Source organism: Cynocephalus volans, chromosome 4, assembly GCF_027409185.1.
Source record: "Cynocephalus volans isolate mCynVol1 chromosome 4, mCynVol1.pri, whole genome shotgun sequence".
NCBI lineage: Eukaryota > Metazoa > Chordata > Mammalia > Dermoptera > Cynocephalidae > Cynocephalus > Cynocephalus volans.
Genome location: NC_084463.1, coordinates 112,375,288 through 112,394,630, shown reverse-complemented (window position 1 = coordinate 112,394,630; position 19,343 = coordinate 112,375,288). Strand labels below are relative to the sequence as shown.

At 47.9% G+C, this 19,343-nt stretch overlaps 1 protein-coding gene across 4 annotated transcripts in view; it reads right to left on the bottom strand.

Moving 5' to 3' along the window:
- Positions 1 to 19,343, bottom strand: part of MICAL2 (microtubule associated monooxygenase, calponin and LIM domain containing 2) — a 204,567-nt gene that overhangs the window by 157,806 nt on the left and 27,418 nt on the right. For all 4 annotated transcript variants that reach the window (XM_063092700.1, XM_063092702.1, XM_063092701.1 and 1 more), the window contains exon 3: positions 577 to 917. In XM_063092700.1, the coding sequence (XP_062948770.1) occupies positions 577 to 840 (264 nt within the window). In that variant the 5' untranslated portion in view covers positions 841 to 917. The remainder of the gene's footprint in view (positions 1 to 576; positions 918 to 19,343) is intronic.

Sequence of the window (19,343 nt, the reverse complement as noted above, 5' to 3'; positions counted from 1 at the left end):
GAATACAGGGGTGTCGGGAGGAAAAGAAAGAGAGAGGAAAGAAAAGGCAGTAAGGACTAAAGACCTACTTCTTAGCCAATTGGTTAAAACAGGGAAACTTTCTAAAATGTTTGCTCCCAGGGGAACACAACTCTCCAATTGTGGAATTTAGGGATTAAACCCTGGAATCAGACAGACCTAGGTTGCCCTCTAGTTGTGTGACCTTGGGCAAGACAACCAACTTCTCAATTTCCACATCTCTAAAATGGCCCAAAGGACTACTGCAGATGTTCAATAAGATCACGACGGCTACTAGAAGTAGCTGTGGTAGGAGCAGGAGGATAATGTCGAGTGTTCACATCATTCCCTCAACCTTGCCGTTGGTTTCACTTCCTTGGCAAGAGCACAGCTCCCAGCCAGGACAATCTGACATGTGCAGACAAAGGCATCCTTCAGCTGAGCAAAAACAATACAACACTCACACCCACATCTATTAAAAGACTTAGAATGGCAAAATGGCAACAGCTTTCTAACCTCTCACATGTCAACCACAGGCCCTGCAAAGGTAAGAAACGTCTCTCCAGGGTTTCCCCTTACCTTGGTGTTCGTACACGCCTTCCCTCGCTTGTACTCTTTGTGGGAGCCGCGCTTGTCCAGTTTGTACCACAGGGCTTTGGCCTTCCAGGTGGTCACCTTGGACTTGAGCTTGGAATAAAAGTTTCTGTGATCCAGAGGGTCTAGGTCCAGATGTCGCGTGAGGATATTGAAGGCCTGCAGGGTACCTTTGCACGTGGAAGCCTGGACAAAGTTCTCAAACACCTGCCCCGCCTGGCTCTGCTTCTCATCCTCATTCTCCCCCATGGTTCAGGAGCCACGTGGAGCAGTGGTGTTGACTGGACAGAGGAGAATACCATGAAGTACCTGGAGACACGTCACACCTGCAAAGGCAGGTGAAGGCAGAGGTGAGCTCCGTGGGCAATGAGGGAGGGTGTGGAATGGCTGCTGAAAAGTAAGAATAAAATTCCTTTAAGACATTAAAATATTAACCATAATATTTAATGTTTAATACTAACCACAAACCATCTACAGAAAATGTGTAATCGTACCTCCTAACCTGGCAAAGCTGCCTTGCTGGCAATCTCTTTCTCCTCAACACCCCACTCCTCCTGCTGGCTGAAAAGAACCACAGATTGCACAAGGCTATGCCCTGGCTGATGTCAACAGTGCCTGGTCAATCTTGTTACAAGCCAGATGATTCTGGAAATACTGACTAGTAAAAGGAAAAAAACAGAAGAGTATACTAGATTTAGCATCACTGAAAACCTACCATTTTTGGTGCTGCAAATTGGCTGACTAATGTGAATATAACCTAGCCACATTACATTAGTGTACAGACAAAGAAAAAAAATATCCAAAGAACGTTCCTCTCCGGGTTTCATGACCATCCCACCTATTCTTGGATAAACTTTAAAGTCTTTCTTTATTAGTTACCAGAGGGCGGGTCTTTTCCCTATACAGATGACAAGTGACAATTTCTCGAAATCTCTTTCTGCTTCTGGTATCTGCTGGAAGCATACTGTCAACCTCAGCCGGACACACACAGAGAAACAGAGAGGCACGTGGGCCTCCTCCTCCCAGTGTACAAAAGGAGTCTGTGCTTTGTAAATCCAGGCTGGGAGCTATTTGGAACAAGTGCTTCAGCTGGTGGAAGGGAAAATGCGATGGGTGTTCATTCACATCACAAAAATAGCTTGCCTGGGTTTTGGCCATGGTCCTTTCTCTCTGCACCACTCTAACCTCAGGCATTTCTTTGGAAAGTCATTTAATTTCAAAGGAACAAAAATAAAGTAGAGATGGTTTTCCAAAGCACTAGCTATTTTTCCAGACTCCAAAGCTAATGCAAGAAGACAAGTGTGGCAGAGCTCGGGCTGACCCAACTGTCAGGAGGGCTTGGGAGAGTCTGTAAACAAGAGGGCACAGCAGACTGAGTCCCCGGCAGAGGGCTGGCAAGAGGGGGCCAGCAAACGCACAGAGCACAAGGCCTCTGGCAGCTCCCCACAGACATGTTCATCCTCGGCATGGCTGGATTAAGGAATGGTTTTATAATACTAATGTTTACCTGTTCCTTAATCTCTTACTCTTTCAGCAACAATTACTGGTGCCTTAGCAAGAGTCAGCATCACACTAGGTGGCGGGGATGCCGAGATGGCTGACACAGGGTCAGGCCTGGCCTGGTGAGGAAGTCAGGCCAATGAAGAGTTGGTAACAGGACAACAGGCAAGCGCTGTGGGATATGAACATGGCACGTGGGAGCCCAGAGCAGTAGTCATCCTCGAGGAGTCCGGGGCGGGGGCCACAAGAGGAAAACGCCAACAAAGTTCCAATCTTGGGCACAAGGTGGATTTCACCATGAGGCTGGGCATGGACATTCCAGGCAAAGGAACCGCCACACAGAGGCGTGAATCTGGAAAGAGCTGGTACGGTTGCAGAATGACGGCAAGTTCAAGGTGTCAGGAGTTCAGGATTCGTGAGGGGGTATGATGGGGATGTCCAGGGCAGATTGTGGAGTGTGTCCACGACAGGCCCAGGAGAGGGCCTGGCTTCTTCAGTAGGCCATGAGGAGCAGGAGACAGAACAGCCAGGGGACAAGTCCTTGGGAAGATGAGGTGGCAGAAGGTGGATGGGAGGTGGGGGCAAGGAGCAGCACTGAGGAGAGATGCTAGGAGAGTGAAGGAAGAAAAGCACATGCCAAGGAGCACAGAGGCCCATGGGGGCACCTCCTGGAGGAGCAGCCTGCTGGGGGCAGGTGAGCTCCCTGGACAGCAGACACTGAAGGGCGAGGGGACACCAGCAACTCCCGTAGGACCCTGCCTTCCCCTCCCTCTTTCCCCAGGAGCTTCCAGTGTGCACATTTGGATTGTTGGATGGCTTTAGAACACTAAAAGCAGAGAATGCTATTTATCTCCTTCTCTAATCTCTTACTCTTGGAGTTCATCTTCTCTAACCTCACCGTGCTGGGCTGGAGACTAGTGTGCAGTCCTAGCTCCAGGCTGAACCCACGTCCACACCGCAGCCAGGCCTCTGTCCTCCATGGGGCCCCACTTGGCTACCCAGGGCCACAGCCCTCTGCAAGTTCCACACACTGGGGAAGCTGGCCCTGCGCTCTGCCTGGTACGGATGAGACAGACGCCTTCACGGATGCTCTCTCGGCTCCTTTAATGTCCGCGGCATGCACTTCGGCATCACTCACATAAACACTGCCTCCTACTGTGTCTCAACTTTCCCCATGAGCAACACTCGCCACCCAGAGAATATAAACACAAGGCAAAGTCGTGCGCTTTTCAGCACGCACTAACAGTCTCAGTTGATCTACCTTTGGAACCACTTCTGGCCAGCACTGGGCAAGAGATGCGGTAGCTGATCCACAGAGACAAGGCTACCTGGATTCTGCTGCTCTCCTGCAAGCCTTTCTGAGGACGGGCAGGGGCTGCAGAGAGAATTACAAGTTGCTGGAGATACTGGAGCCTGAATCCAAAGTTTGGCTTAGCCCTTCCCTGCCTTGCACAAGCTACTTCAGCCTCAGTTCCTCTGCTTGTAAGAGACAGATGACAATGTCAACCTCGCCAGCTGCTGTGAAGGGCAGAGCCTGGCCCTGGGAAGTGCCCATTAGATGTGGTAACACATGCTGTGTCCGCTGCATGGGGCAGATGTGTATCTGGGACAATACACCAGTTTAGTTGCCAACTCCTTGTCTAAAATCATGAACTGTTTTAGAGGTATCAAGCCAGCCTGACTCCCAGACAACAATTTACAAACTGGAAGAACCTGTCTCCTCTCAACCCCAATTGCCTGCCCTCCTCCCCCAAAAGAAAAATGAATAACGTAATCTTAGGGCCCCAGTGGAGCCAAAGGCAGTGCTGAGGCTGGGGTGGGTGTGGGAGCTCCAGGAACTAGTCCTTATCTAGAGGGAGATAAGGGGAGGTGGAGGAAGATGGGTCTACAGGAGCAGATAAACGCAGCTTGGACACATTCTCCAGCAGCTTGTACCAGGCTCAGACCTGCCTCCCTGGATCTAAACAGTCTAGCCTCAACTTTTACAACCAGCTTCCCAACTTAAGTCAAGGACCTTAAAAATGACTCTAACACACATGGTGGGTAGCTTTTCTCATGGGAGAACATCAGAATATTTCGAGTTAAGCAAACCTAAGAGTGAATCTTGTCTCAAGCACTTGCTAGCTGTGTGATCCGAGGCAAGTTCTCTCTCTGCCTCAGTTTTCTCATCTGTAAAATGGGGATACTGCTACTCACTACATTAGGTTGTAGGAATAAATGAGATTGGTACATAATATATTTAGCACCTGGAGGCTACATGATAACCAGTACTCACCACTATTCTTCAGATGGCCCAAACGTCATCAGATCAAAAGGAAGAGAAGGAGCACCATTCATGACTACTGAGACTAGTTTTCCAAGTCAAGGAGTTTCGCAGGTACTTCAAAAAGTTCGTGGAAAAACAGAATTGAATATACTTTACTTTTATACATATACTTTAAAACTAGAAGACAGGGACTTTCAATTTAGAAGATCTGGATTCAAAATCACTTTCTAGCTGTGTGGCCTTGGACAACCACCTAACTTCTGAGTTTTAAGTTCCCTCCATATAAAGTGGAGAACCCCATGCAGGGTAGTTTTGGCAATGAATTGGAAATGGCCGACCTAGCACTTAGAAGGACTTAGTGAGTCTCTGGAAGAAAAGGCTTGAAGCTCAAAAAGTAATACCTTGATGGATACCCTTCACCTGCCCCAAAAGAAAAAGGTCAAACATGTTTTAAGTCAGAAAATTCTGGGTGACTGGCTCTTGTTAAAGTCTTCCTTGTTAACTACCACCCAGCTGTTGCCTTTTTGGAGTTTGATATGAAATAAAAATAAAACCAACTAGCCAGAAATATGAAAGGCTTCTGCATTTTCTGGGAAAAAAACAAGATGTGATACTTTAGTTTCCAAGAATAGCCTTGAAGCAATTTGGTTTTTGTCAACTAGAGTCCCTTATTTGTGGTTCTTCTGCTCCCCTGCCTATGTGACTTCATGAGTCACAAAGCAATTCCCTCTCCCTGCTTCTGGCTGCTGCAAATTTAATTCAGGGCTTCGGATTGGATTGCAGGGAACAGCATTGGTAATGGGCTCAGCCCACAGCATCTGGGAGAGAAAGTTCAGAGTCTATGCAGAGTCCCTGAGCACCTCTCCAAATGAGAGAAGGAGCCTCCTGGTCCCAGTTTTGCCTGTGCACTCACATTTAAGACTCCCATGCCTTCTGTCTTCCCTCAGCTTCATCACCTGCCAAACGTCATGTCAAACAGTGTGACCAGACTTGTCACAAATGACAAAGTTCTATAAAAACTTAAGGAGAGCTGGGGAAGGACACCGGTCAGAACTTTCCCACAAAACAGCAGTTTGGTCCAAGAGGAAAACTCAACCCTCAACCCCACCTCAAGGCTCACAGACAAGATCTGTTTCAAGGTAAATGTAATCTAAAAACAAAATCCTCCTCCTTGCACTGCCAAGCTGCCCCATTTAAAACTTACCATCTCCCAGGCCTCCCTCACCAAGGAACCACGGGGCAAGGCCCAGTTTCCTTGGCAACAGAATAGACCGTTCACCCTGCACTTGCAGGGTGGCCAGAAGACTAAAAGTTTCAGTTGTAAGCCTCACACACAGAAGACCCTCAGTCATGGCTACCCGAATCCAACACCTGGATGAGGCAGGAGCCAGTCAAGGGCTCGGCAGGAGGAGATGACTCCTATACGCTCCATCCCTGCAGAACCCACGAAGGGCAGGAACACCTGGTTCACAGGTGGTGCCTGCAGACCCCATCTTCCCACCTGGCCCAGGAAGGCCAGGGCACTAGGCAGCCAACCAAAAGGAGCAACTCCAGGTTGAGAAGGGACTACAAGGGCCACCTTGTCCTCCTTGTCATCTCCTTCCAGCCAGGTGTCCCAAGTTTCCCTTGGCCACAAATGAAGGGTGCACTGCCTCCTGGGGCCACCTGCTCCACCCTTGCCTCCTCTGTCTGGAAGAGAGCCTCAGTGAGATAAATTCTTCTTAGACATTTGCCACTGAGAGAAATTCTGTCTCTTCAAAGGTTTCTTTACTGTTCCTGGTTTTAGCTTCGACATTACCCACAGGAAGTTGAAGCCCCTTTCCAAATAGGCTGAACCCCCACATGCGGAGTCCTCTTACAAATGCCGTCTAAGGAAAAAGCATTCAGGAGACTCACTGAAAACTCAAACAAGTGACCAGGCTGTAGCAAAAGCCTAGCCACTCCCTCTGTTGCCACACTGCCCCAGAGCGAGAGCTTGGAGAAAAGACTCCAGGTCACTATGACCTGGCTTCTACCAGATCCTCCACTGAGAGCCCGAGTTCATTAGGCTCTTGCCCTTCTGGCCGCAGCCCTCTCCCCACTCTTTCTCAGTGGTGAGGGGACTCCACTGGTCTGGCCTGTAGTGGCTTTCACGTTCCCACCTCCTCACCTCCATTCACTGCCATGGAGCCTCTCACAGAAACAGGCCCAGGGACAAGCCAGTGAGTCAATCCCCACCCTCCAGGGTCTCCTAACCTGGTGTCAGGAGACACCTGTATGCTGACCAGCCGCAGTGCCAGGAAGGAGGGAAGGAAGCCAATGTCATCACGGGCCCACTACCACCACTTTCACCTGCGTTAACATAAGGAATCCTCACAACAAGTCTGTGGGGTGCTATGGTCTTTTTTCTCTTCCTTTTTTTGCTTCTATAAGCAGGGGACTTTAAGAAAAAAAAAGTAATTCTAGAATTTGCCCATCTCCCTTTTCTGTAATGCAACTATTAGTTTGCCATATGTAGTTGCTATTTTATGTGTATGTGTGGGTATATGTATGTGTGTGTATGTGTGTGTACATGTATATATACTCTGTGTATATACGTATGTTTATATGTGTGGTGTGTGTGTATATATATATATACACATCACATATATATATATATATATACGTATACAACGGGTCTTCAAAAAGTTCACGAAAAGATTCACATTATCTTTTAATTCCATTTTTCCACGAACTTGTTGAGGTACCTCATACATATGTTTTTAAATTTTCCATAGGACTTCTGGCCAGCATTCCACATCTCCGCATGTATTGCGGAGCCTCTCTTCTAGGAGAAGCTAAGCCTTTCACGGGGGAAGAACTCTGGCCTGGGCGTGAGCAGGCTATGAAGGTTCGAGCCCCGGCCTGCCCCTCCAGAACACTGGCAGCCGGCAGGCACTCACAGTGTGCCAGACCCCGTGCCAGCTCCATAACAACCATTGTCTCCTTTAACCATCCTTGTCTGAAAGAAGATAAGACAGAGATTGATGGGGGCGAGTCACTGCCTCAATGTCATACAGGTAGTGACTGGGGTGCTGTGAAATGAGCCCAGTTCTGTCTGGCTTGAAAATCCACACTCTTAGCCACCAGTGGAAATGAGCCATGCATATGGAAACAACACAGCCTTCCTTTTCTGAAGCCGTTGTGCAAATTAAATCAGTTAGTTCTATGGTCTCTGAAGATCTTCTGGGCTTGGAAAGTTTACAGCAGTCAACTGTAAGTTATGATGCCGAACAAAGTGTGAGGTAGTCCTTTAAAAATAATATTTATAAAGACATTTAGTCCATGGGGAAATGCTTATGACATAATGCAGAGTGAAAAGAGCAGGATGCAAACTAGGAGCTCGACTTAATTTCAACTCCATGAAATAATATCTATAAGAGAAAGAAGCCAGATGTGAACAGTGGGTATGTGTGTGATGGTATTTCAGGTGATTTTTATTTTTAGCTTTATACTTTTCTGTGTTTCCCAAATTTTCCATCAAGAGCGTGCACAACTTTTGTAACTCCCTCGTCTCTCCATAGTCTGAGTGCAGGGGTCTCCTCTCCCCAGCTGTCAGTCTCAACAACAGGAGATGGGCTTCTTAACAAGTGCTCGGTGGGACTCAGACTCTAGGGCTCTGTATGGCTCCACAACACTAGCAGTGCTGGCCATCTGCATGAAGCCCTGACGTGCTAACTTAATGAAGTGGCTTAAATTTTAACAGGTCAGGGACAAGTCTCCCAAGACTGTGTTCCTCCCAGCAGCTCTACTCTCCGGCCACAGGACCCACAAGTCCAACGTGGCAGGCCCCCTTCTGAAGAGCCATGCTCTTTCACACTCTGGGTGGAATGGGAAAGACAATGCCTTTGACCCGAGTCTCAGCTGTGCCTGCAGGAGCCCCTGTTGAACTTCCCAAGAAGGAAACCCGTATGCATGGTTGACAAAACAGACCATTTGACAATATAACCTGCATCTTGCCACATAAACAGAACCCATCTTACCAACAAAAACTTAGCAGCCTATTCTGCATATGCTCTGAATCATCTTGATCACACTTTGGGTGCCCAGAAAAACTGTGAACTCTAAATTCTGATTTCCGGGAGGTCCGTCTATGTCAAAAGTAACAGTGAGAGGTACCCACAATAAGCAAATTTAGAGAGACAGAAAGTAGAATGGTGGTAACCAGGGGGATGGGGCAGTGGGTAATGGGGGGTTATTGTTTAATGGTTGCAGAGTTTCATTTTGGGGTGATAAAGTTCTGTGGATGAACGGTGGTGAGGGTTGTACAACAACGTGAATGTACTTTATACCACTGAACTATACCCTTAAAAATGGTTAAAATGGTAAATTTTATGCTATGTATATATTTTATCGCAAAAACAATAATAAAAATGCATGCAAAACAAAACCACCACCACCTAACAGTGGGAGCTGCCCAAGGCCAGAATACAGAATTTGTGGCCTAATTAACAAGTTAATTTCCTAAAATAATTTTGACTTAAAATGTAATAAGCAAAATAAATCATTAGGCTAGTGAAAGAAACTTGCTCTTTTTTATTTGTCTCAACAAAATAATTTTTAACTGCTCTTTTTTCTTGTTTTTAAAGTCATCTAGACACCTCTCATTCTTCCTTCCAAATCTCGTATGACCCCAGAAAGCCTATGGGAGCTCAGCCCTGCCAAGTTCCCAAATTTTCTCTCTTATTCTGCCTTCCCCAGGCTCTCACCACTGACACACCCCACCCCAGCTCAGCACCTGTGAAATCTCATTCACCACCCCAGAGAAGGCTGGGTCGGTCCCAGCTCCCTGGTCTTAGCTCCCAGGACCTACCACACATTGTCCCACCCAGGGAGGACACTCCGACCCTGTGTTCATGCACAGTGCTGCCAGCAGCCTGTGGTTCCTTGAAAGCAGGGAGCAGATTAGCCCAGATCCACTGGACATGCCATCAGGCTCAAATGACTGCAAATAACGGCTGTGTAATTAAACAAGGCTTCTGCCCCTCAAATCAGGGCTTGGCCTACTTTTTTACTGACTAAAATCAGCTTCAAGGACATTGGCTATTCATAGCCAATTCATATTCCTCCTTTTGATTCATTAGGAGAATCCAAAAAGCTTCCCCCATTTAAACCAACAACGTATGATATTTCATATACTATACTTACTGTTCCTAAGCAGGGCACATGGATGTGAGCAAATCTTCACCTTCTTAATTCCTAGTTCTCCTTCAAGGATCCTCTCCTCTAGATACTCCTCACCTCCCTTTCCCAAAATGGGTTGGGCTCATCCCACAATATCCCACAGCACCCTGTTCTTACCTTGATTACAGTAAGTTATTCCATGTTGAAGTTAATTTTTTACTTCCCTACCTCCAGTTCCCAGCACAAGGCCCTCTCTATACAGTATGTGCTAAAGGAATAAATGAATGTTCAAACTTTGGGAACATAAGAATTGCTGACATTTAATGAGCAGCTATGAAGTCTTGGGCAATGTGTTAAAAGCTTTATATGTATTAAAGTAGTTAATCATTGTAACACACCAAAACAGTGTCAGATACTATTATTATCCCCATTTTTCAAAGAATTACAGAAGTTAGCAATTTGCCCAAGGTCACACGGTAGAAGTGGTATAGCTGTGACTGGAAGGCCCATAGCTAGAGTTCAGAGGCACATCCTTAACTGCTCCCACCCAAAGTGATAGAGCCAAGGGTACAGAAGCACTGCCTTGCACATCAAAGCAGGGACATGGTCTCTGGTCTAGACCTTTGATTCATGATTTCTCCTACCCTTCTTTTACCAAAGGCCAAAATGCTAGATCTGTGACAATGAGATCTCACTGCAATATCCAATGAGCACAGTAGCTACTTCACCAATAAAAGCTCAGTTGAGAGGTGACTTTCGAGCCTTGGTGGGTATGGCAAGAGAAAGGCTAGCTGACCCCGGGCTGCTTGCTCCTTCCTCCTGGGACCTTCCTTGCAGCTGGGAGAGCCCAGGTGACCAGGTTCTGGGTCATAGAGTGTGACCAGGAGTGACATATGCCACTTCCAGGACTGGCCCACGAGGACCTGCCATGGAGATCCTCCATGCTCTTTCCACTTCTGTCAGAGCACTGCGGCCTCGGAACCCACGTGCTGAAGATGGCAGAGCCACGAGAAGGAAGGAGCCAGGTCCCCTGCACGCCCACTTGGAAGAAAGCCCTCTGTGACTTGAACCTACATTCGAGAAATAAACCTGTAGTAGGTGAAGTCACTGAGAATCGAGGGTTTATCTGTTAGGCAGGATGCATCAGCTTCACTAATACAGTCGGCATCAGTGGTGAGTATGTCAAATTTGGCCTGTGTCAGAAGGCACTCCCTCCCGCTAGGAAGGTGGCTCACACGGGAATTAACATTCCTCTTACTACCACCGCTGTTGTAGGCCAACTTCCAACAACCAGCTGTCATTTTATATCTCACCTTCCATTGGGACTTCAATATCCTGAAAAAGTGGCTTGACCCCCAGAAATAAGCCTGCCTACCCCTCTACTTAGGCACCCCCATATTCACACCCCCTATCTTGAAAAAATACACCCTTTCTCCATTTGAAAATGGTATGACACAGGAGAATAGGACAGATAAGCTAGTTCCTTGGTTTCTATAACACCCCCCAGTGCTCAGCTCCTGAGTCCCTGGAAGCCGACGTGATGTGGTGGAAAGAACACGGACTTGTGAGTCACAAAGTACTTCCTTGAGCAAGTCATAAACAACACAGAGTTCCTGTGAAAATTAAATGAAGGTGCCGCTCACAGATGTGCTCAGTAAGCGTCGTTCCCGGCACACCATGTGGGGATAACTCCCACCACCTTGAACTCCAGGTGGCCCAACTGAAGCGAGGCAGAAATTGGGGCATTTTCCCACAGAGGGTGATAGCAGCTCTTTTTCCCTGTAACCAACCTTCTGCTGAGGTGGGATGGCTGAAGGCACATTTCCCACTGAGGCTCTGTCCAGCACCCCCTTAAAGTCACTCCCCAGGCGAATCTTAGCCTCGGGGTAGCACTCTCTCTCCTGACTCGCTGAAATTAAGCATCAGGGACCTGAATCCTAGCAATTAGGCTGAAGGATAGAGAGGGATACTGGGGAAGAGGTATAGAAGTCCTGGCCAAGTGAACTTGGAAAGGCTTTCTGGCTAACACCAGCAATGCCTGCTTGCCGTGTGCACAGTACCACACCCGGGAGCTCAGGACGACTGTGGAGCCATCCCTGCCCAGCAGCTCACGATCCAGCTGTGTCTGCTGGAGTCTGTCCTCCAAAGGTCCCCCCGTTTTGAAGAATTGTGCCACTTGACCGCATTTTCCAACTCCCTCCAAAAGGATCGCTGCTTAGCAAAAGCTTTCTGGTATTTTCCAATTTGTGAATTTATCAATATGAAGTCATTCCCAACAAGGTGCACGAATTCAACCACAGTTAGATGTATATTTATGCCTTCATGGGAGAAAACAAACTAGTGCTCTCCCTTCTTCCCTTCCTAGTCAAGGTTCTCCAAAGAACGTCAAACTTTGCAATGTCCACTTCCTCACCTCCCACTCACCCATCAATCATCCACAATCTGCTGTCTGCACACACACCACCCCCGCATCATGCCCCATATCACCAACAACTCTGTTGCTAAGTCCAGTCACGCACACCAGGCCTGACCTTGCTCACGGTCTCTGTCCATTTTCAGTCTTTTGCAGATGCCTCTCTTTCTACCTGCCCCTGGAGGAGAAGGTCCTGATCTTCACTCTCCTCTTGCTCTCAGGGAGCTCAGCACTGCCACAGTTCAACCAGTAGCTATGTCCTGATGATCCTCTGAGCTGTCTCCGACGGGGGTCTCCCTGCGGCATTCCAGGCCACGAGTCAGCTGCCAGTTAAACATGTCCCCTCACTCTCTCAGAGACCTCACACGTGCTCTGTCTACCTTCCACCCCCACCTGTTCCTCCTCCCACAGCCTCAGCCTCAGTGAACAGCACTATCTGCACCCAGACTCTCAGCCCCGTCCTTGGAGTTGACTTCCTCTGCCCCTTATCCCTCATCTTGCAGAGCTGGCCAGTCACCAAGTCTCGCTTCTTCGATAGTCTCATCCACTGAGTCCCTTCCTCAGAGGTTCAGGTCTCCATTAACTCTTACCTGGACCTTTCAAAATCAATGCCTTCCCTGCCTCTAAGATTCACCTCCCTTCAGTCCACCAGCTTAGTCCTCAAACTGCTGCCAGAGAGAACTTTCTATGAAAAACACAGACATGGTCAGGTTCTGTTTCTCTTTAAAATCCATCAGCAGCTCCCTGACAATCTTCAGGGAGAAGTCCAAACTTCTTAGTATAGCAAAGCAAAGACACCTGCATGACCCAGCTCTGCTTCAGCCTCCCAGCCCCTCATCCTCTACAATCAGCAGTTCCCTGATAAGCTGAACCCCTTCACACCCCCGCCCCTATGCCTTTGCTCATGACAGTCCCTCTGTTTGGATGCCCATTCAGACTCTGTGCACTTCGTCTTCAGAGCTGAAACATCAAAGGCAGCAGGTGTCATGGGTCCCAGTGTAGACTCTGGAGTCAGGAAGACTGGCTGTAAACCCTGACCCCCCACTTACTAGGTGTGTGAACCTCTGCAATTTATCTAACCTCTTTGAACCTCAGTTTCCTCATCCATAAAATGGGGATAATAATAGTCCTGACCCATTGGGTTACTAGAGGATGAAACACAGTGATGCCTGACTAGGTAGTACTCTCAGCTGCATTGTTCTTTGAAGCCTCACCCTGCCCTCCCTTCGCCCCTTTTCCCACACTCTATGTGGTGCAGGTGCATGTGATGGTTCACACACTCTATTGCACTGATCTACTTGCAGGCACTGCAGGTCCTGGGGCCTGGCACCTGTGCCTCTGGCAATGGCAGATGCTCAATAACAACCACTTGTTGACAAAATTAGATCAAGAGCGTCACACAAAATTCAGGATATGTGGTGGCTTGAACTGTGACTGTTCATAAAGCTCTCAGGGCTCCCTTTACCCCTCTTCCTTATTATGCTCAATTCCTGAAGGTGTTTGGGCTCTCCCTGTGGCTGTCTCAGACTGGCTGGCCTCTTCTCTGCTCATGTCAGGTCTCTGCCTTACCTCTCCACCCACACCTCCCACTCGAATCTTACCCATCCTCTGAAGCAAAGTCAGCCCTGCAGCACTGACTGAAGACATACTATGAGCTGTGCCCCATGGGAGCTTCACAGTCTATTCAGGGATTCAAATTCAAATGAGCAATTATTGTTAAGGGCTGCAGCAGAAGGGGTGGGTACTAAGACGTATGGACCTAGACCTGGGAGACGGAGGGACAAAGTCCCTGGAGAGAAGCTCATGGAGAAGGGACACCAGAGCTTGATGTTAAGGGATAAGCTGGAGGGTCCAGGTACAAAAGCTTCTCCATCCCTTAATCTCCTTTCTTTTCCATTCTTTTAACTCTGGAGTCTAGGTCAGAGGTCACCAAACCTGGCTCGACAGCAGCTCCACCAGAAAGTGTTCAAACGTTCACCTTCCTGGGCCCACTCCTGAACAGAATCTCTGCAGCCTGAGGTCCAAGGGGAAAAATGTTTTTAACTCCCCAGGAAATTCTGTTGAGGAGCCAAGTTTGGGAACCACTAACCACATTCAATTTTATTTACCAAGAACCCACATTGAGCCCAGGGTCTTGCTGGGCACTATGGATACCAGGCAAATAAGATGTGTCTCCCCATCTTCTGTGGCACTACCACAGGGGATAGGGGTAGACAAACAGGTATAAAACAGGGTCACATGGGCACAGGCCATGCCACTGGCACTTCATTTACCTGAACCCATCATGATTTTTGAACATTAATCTTGTCTGGAACACTAACATATAAACTTCTTGAGGAAAAGCCCAATGTCTTGTTTCTTTTCTATTTCCCAGAGTATTCACCTCAGTTCCAGGTACTTAGTTGGTACACAATTAATATTTGACTCAATTCAACTTTTTGTACTGTGTCCTTTTTTTGACTAATTCACCTATTAATACGTTGTCTACTGGTTTTCATCTTTGTAATTCCAGTGCCAGTGTGGTGACTGCTCCCAGTGGGTAGTTAGAACATATCTGTTGAATGAATGAATGTTTACCAGTAGCAACTGATCTCAGGAGGGATGGAACTACTTCCACTGTACCTCCTCTAGAGTTCACTTAAAAGATTTCTAATTTTTTAAATTCGAGTTAGAGACCTGTAATTTCAAGATTAATTTCCTGATATGCAATTACATAGCCTTTGTTGTTTATATTGCCATTAATGTTGTTAACAATGTAAATAACACCTTCCTGGATCCCAGAAGTCAGCTAGCCTCTGCATGAACATGCCTGGGCCGAGGTGGAGATGCTTGTCCATTCCTTCTGTTAAACCATCCACCCAGCCAGCAGTTTAGCGGGCCACACCCCCTCACCCCAGTCCCTGCATAAGGACCTGTAAACTGCACTCAGCCTTTATGAGCAGGTGTGTACACCTGCACGGACAGGTGAGCCCTGCCTGAGTCACAAAAGACTAATGGGCTGTTCAAAGCCTACCAACATGTCAACATACTTGGGAAGCCTGGATCTATGATTTCCATGTAAAATCCCCTATTCTTCAGAGAAGCAGCAGTGACACAGCAAGGACACCCATCAGGAGGTGCTTGGGAGACATGTCTAGGCATGGGACTTTCAGCCAAGGGGGTTAGGGGGTGCTGGGCAAGCAGAAGTACCAGCAGAATGGCCAGCAATCCCCGTGGTTTGTTGCTGCTATTGATGTTTGCTAGTTTGTCTGAAGCCCTGAAAACAAGACTGATAGTCTTAAGGTGGTGTGGATCAAAGATCATCTGGCCCTCCCTTTTGGCCCCAGCCTAGGAGATATCTTTATCAGATACCCTTTGCAACAAGGACCAAAGGTATTTTTTTCTGCAGTGTACGTTGGATCTTGGATAGCATCCAGGCAACTCAGTCTGAGACCTTCACTTCCTTTTTGCCTTTGCTGGAAATGGAAGGATTTACTTGCTGATTATTCATTCATTCATATACCCATTCAACAGATACTGATTACTACCAGTATGATCAGTGCCAGGCAGTGTGCTAAATGAACACGGCTTAACAGTTCTCAGATACAACCTCAGGAGAGTGAGCAGACCAGCAACTGACAGGGCGAGATGGCTCTGAGAAAGTATTTCTTCATTTCACCAGGATGCAGCCCAAGTGGAGCTCTCTGCTTATGGAAAATATGCTGCTATCAGTAGGCACTGAAGATGTCTGAGCAGAGGTGAGAGATAAAAATGGTTTCCGCCCACTCCCTTACTGTGCAGAGGAACTGAAGTCTCCGGGAAACTATTTTCCCCAAAGATCTATAAAGCCAATTAAGGTTCCAGACAGTAAATACAGAAAGGTCTTTCTGATAAGACAGGATAGAACCAGTCCCTAAAATACGCCCAACTGCTGAACTGACTTTTGAGGAGACTTGTTGGCTTGACAGGTTACATTTCACCTGGCAGGACTGGGCACACACTGGTTTGAAAGTCCTACAACACCTACCTACTTGGTAATGGTTTTGAGTCCAGCAGCTGAGAGCTGCGTAGACCTGTGTGGGAGGGTGGCCTAGGCATCAGGAGAAGGATACCGACTCTCCAGGGAACACCCAGCCCATGTTCCTGTGAGCTTAGAGATGTGGGGACCAGTGCTCTAGGACTCAGCAAGGGCCTTGACTCCCGGGCCCCAATCTCCAACATCCAGAAGCCCCAGGGGACAGAACCACAGATGGTGTGACCAAGCCAGTGAATTTTCCAGGGTGGTGGGGAGATGGTCTCCCACACTCCCAAGAAATTTGTGTTGGTTGAATGAAGATGCTGGACTCTTTCTTTGGTATCTGGGCTCGTGCTCTGACAAATACATTTGCTAAAATAAGCAGCAATTATCTCAGAAAGGATTTTCTCTTTCCTCATGAAGATACAAAACCCAGGGGCTACAAGTACAGACTGTTGATATGAGACCAAGAAGCCTTTGACTCCAAAGCACTCTCCAGTTTACTGGTCCACTCCTCTCTACAGAGGTCACTTCAGGCTCAGAGCTCAGTTTCCAAAACACGTTTCCTGGGGCAGACCTCAGGAAGGTATTCATGGAAAAGGGGGACAAGCAGGACCAGGAGACAGAGCTCCTGGATGGCTCTCCCTTCACCGTCACTCTTTCCACTCCAAAGATGTGGTATTTTAAAAAGCTCTGGCTCATCCTTATGGCAAATAATCTTCTTCCTTGCAAATGTCATCCTTAAAAACAGCCACGTATTTTCACTGGTCTTTATTTTTAAGTAGCTTTCTCAACCACACCCCCAGCTCCTGCAGAATTGTGTGGCCCTGTCTGGAACGCAAAACAGTCCCTGGAGAGACAGTCTGCACATGAACTCACAAGGGTGTTTGCTCTCAGCTTATTTGGCAAGAGGAATCTGAGATGTCTTAAATATAAACTGGTGGTGTGGCCTGTCCCACCCCATTCCCTCTGCCTCATCAATAATCACCTCCACTGGCGCATGAGACACACAATGTAGAACTGCCTGAAAACGAGCCCCATACACGAGAACCTTCCTCTACAGAGAAACACCTGGAGAATTCACATCTGGAGAATCTTTGCTGATCTCCACTGAAGTTTCCTTTAATGAATCTTACATAGCAGCAAGCTGTGCAAAGCTCTGGACAGTCTGGTTCCAAACCCCCCTCCTCCTCCTCTGTCTTCTCTCAACCGAATGTTCCACTCTTTGTACCCTCAGCACACAACTCCTGCTTACTTCCAAATACCGAATCAGGCTCTTTCATACCATGCCTTTTCCTTGGAAAGCCCTCTGCCTGACAATCTCCTATTCATCCTCCAACATCCAAGCCCCACAGCACCTCCTTGGTGCAGTCTTCCCTGTGCACCACTCTCTTCTCAGTGCTTCCAGAGCACGTGGTGTGTCTCTCTGTGATAATGCTTAGACGGCAATGACTGTACACATCTGTCCCTCCACCAGGCCAGGCCATGAGCTCTAGGGAGTAAAGGGACTAACTTTTACTCACCTTTGCATACCAAGAACCAAGCCCAGGGCCTGGCAGTCAGAAGTCCCAGGATAAATGCTTAATGCCTTGCTCAGTGCCTGGCCCGTGACACCCCAGCCCTCCCTCCTCTGTGCAGATAGGCCATGTGAAACATGGAACAAGGAAGGGCTTTGGAGTCAGACACCCTGTGTTTGAGCCGTGGCTCTTGTGGGACATGGACAAGTTATTCAGCCTGTATCTGCCTCAGTTTTCTCCCATGACCACCTCTCAGAGGGCTGCTGTAGGGAACAGACAAAGTAACATGAGGGTACTTCCAAAAGTGTATGGAGAGATTCATATTATCTTTTACTTCCGTTTGTACACGAACTTTGTGAAGTACCCTCGTATATGTAAACCTAGTGCCTGTCCAGTGGAAAGAGCTCAAGATACATTTCCTTGAGCTCAGTAGGAAGTGTGGGACCAAATAGAGTCCTGTAGAAAAAAGTGAGTGGTTTCCATGCCATCAACATAGCGACAGTTAGCCAGCCTCTAGCCCAAAGAGCCCCTCACAGAGCAAGGGACCATGCAGGCTGCGCTCAGCCCACGCCCTTTACTGGAGGTTCTTGGAATGAGACCTGCTTAGCAACAACATCCCTGTGGTTTTTATCTGAATGGCAAACCCACAAGAGGCCACTACTGCTGAGACTGGGCCATCATATCCTCCACTTCCTGTCCTGGGTTAATCTTTCACCCCAAGCCACACCATTAAACAGAATAATGCTGACTCAACAGCGTTAAGTCACTAAGTACAAGTCAGACAGCCTGCACATAAGCAGCAGCTCCACCCAAGTTTTATTAGGGCGGGTGTGGGGGGCCTGCTAACATCTTAGACATTCATGTTCAGGGTCCAAGAGAGAAGTGGAAGGCCTGGTGGACAAACCCATGGGAGGAGGCTACATGGCGCTGGGGAAAGAGCCACTTGCAGGGAACCAGGAGGCCTGGCTTCCATTTACTTGCACCTCTAGCTTGCTTCATGGGTTTAAGTCCTGTCTCTGGGTCTCAGTTTCTTTACTCATAAACGGGAGAAGTGGATTAGATGACCTGTAAATTCTTTCCAGCTTCAACACTCTACCACTGTAAATCTTAGAGACAAAGCCATCTTCCTCAACCCTTCCCTGTTTCGTGTTAGCTGTCTTTCTGAGGCATCTCTCATCTCTCACTGAGCAGCCTTCCACCAATGCTACCACCTTTATTGCTCCAGAGTCTGGTCGCTCTGATCACAAAGCCTGGCTACATGTGAGGCATGTGCTTAAGAACATATTTACTACCCTTTAGTCGAATAACTCAATAGAATACAAGTACTTCAGGGCATCAAGAACTAGGATATCCCAACCACAGCTAATCCCACTCCCCTCCTACATGAACCAACCTCCACTCCTTAGCTCTCCAACACTCGGACAGTTATACTTGCTCCCTGTGCTACACGGTGGGAGGCTAGGGCAGCAACAGGCTGTTCTTAACTGTGCTCTGGCATATCTCAGGGTTGGGCAGGGAGAGGTGGCAAAGCTACAAAGGCCAAGAAGAGAGTGCTTATGGAAGCAAGCTCTAGCTACATGAGGAAGTGACCTGGAGGGGAAGATGATGCTAATCATGAGGACAAACAGAGTGGGCACTAAAGACCACAGAAGTCTAGGAGACTCCTTTAAGATGCCATCCAGCCCTTCATGTCTCCCTCATTTCCTTAACAAGAAATCCTAGGGAAGATGGAATTCTGTAACTTGCCCAAGGCCACACAGCTGTCAACAGCCAGCTTTAGAACATGGGTCTTTTGGTCTCAGCCCACTTTTTTTTTCCACTCTACTCTGCTGACCTCAAGAGTCTAATGAGGCCAACTGGAAACCCTGCAGACTCTAAGAAACATGGCCCTAGCGACACTTAGGGAAAGAGTGAGCCCAG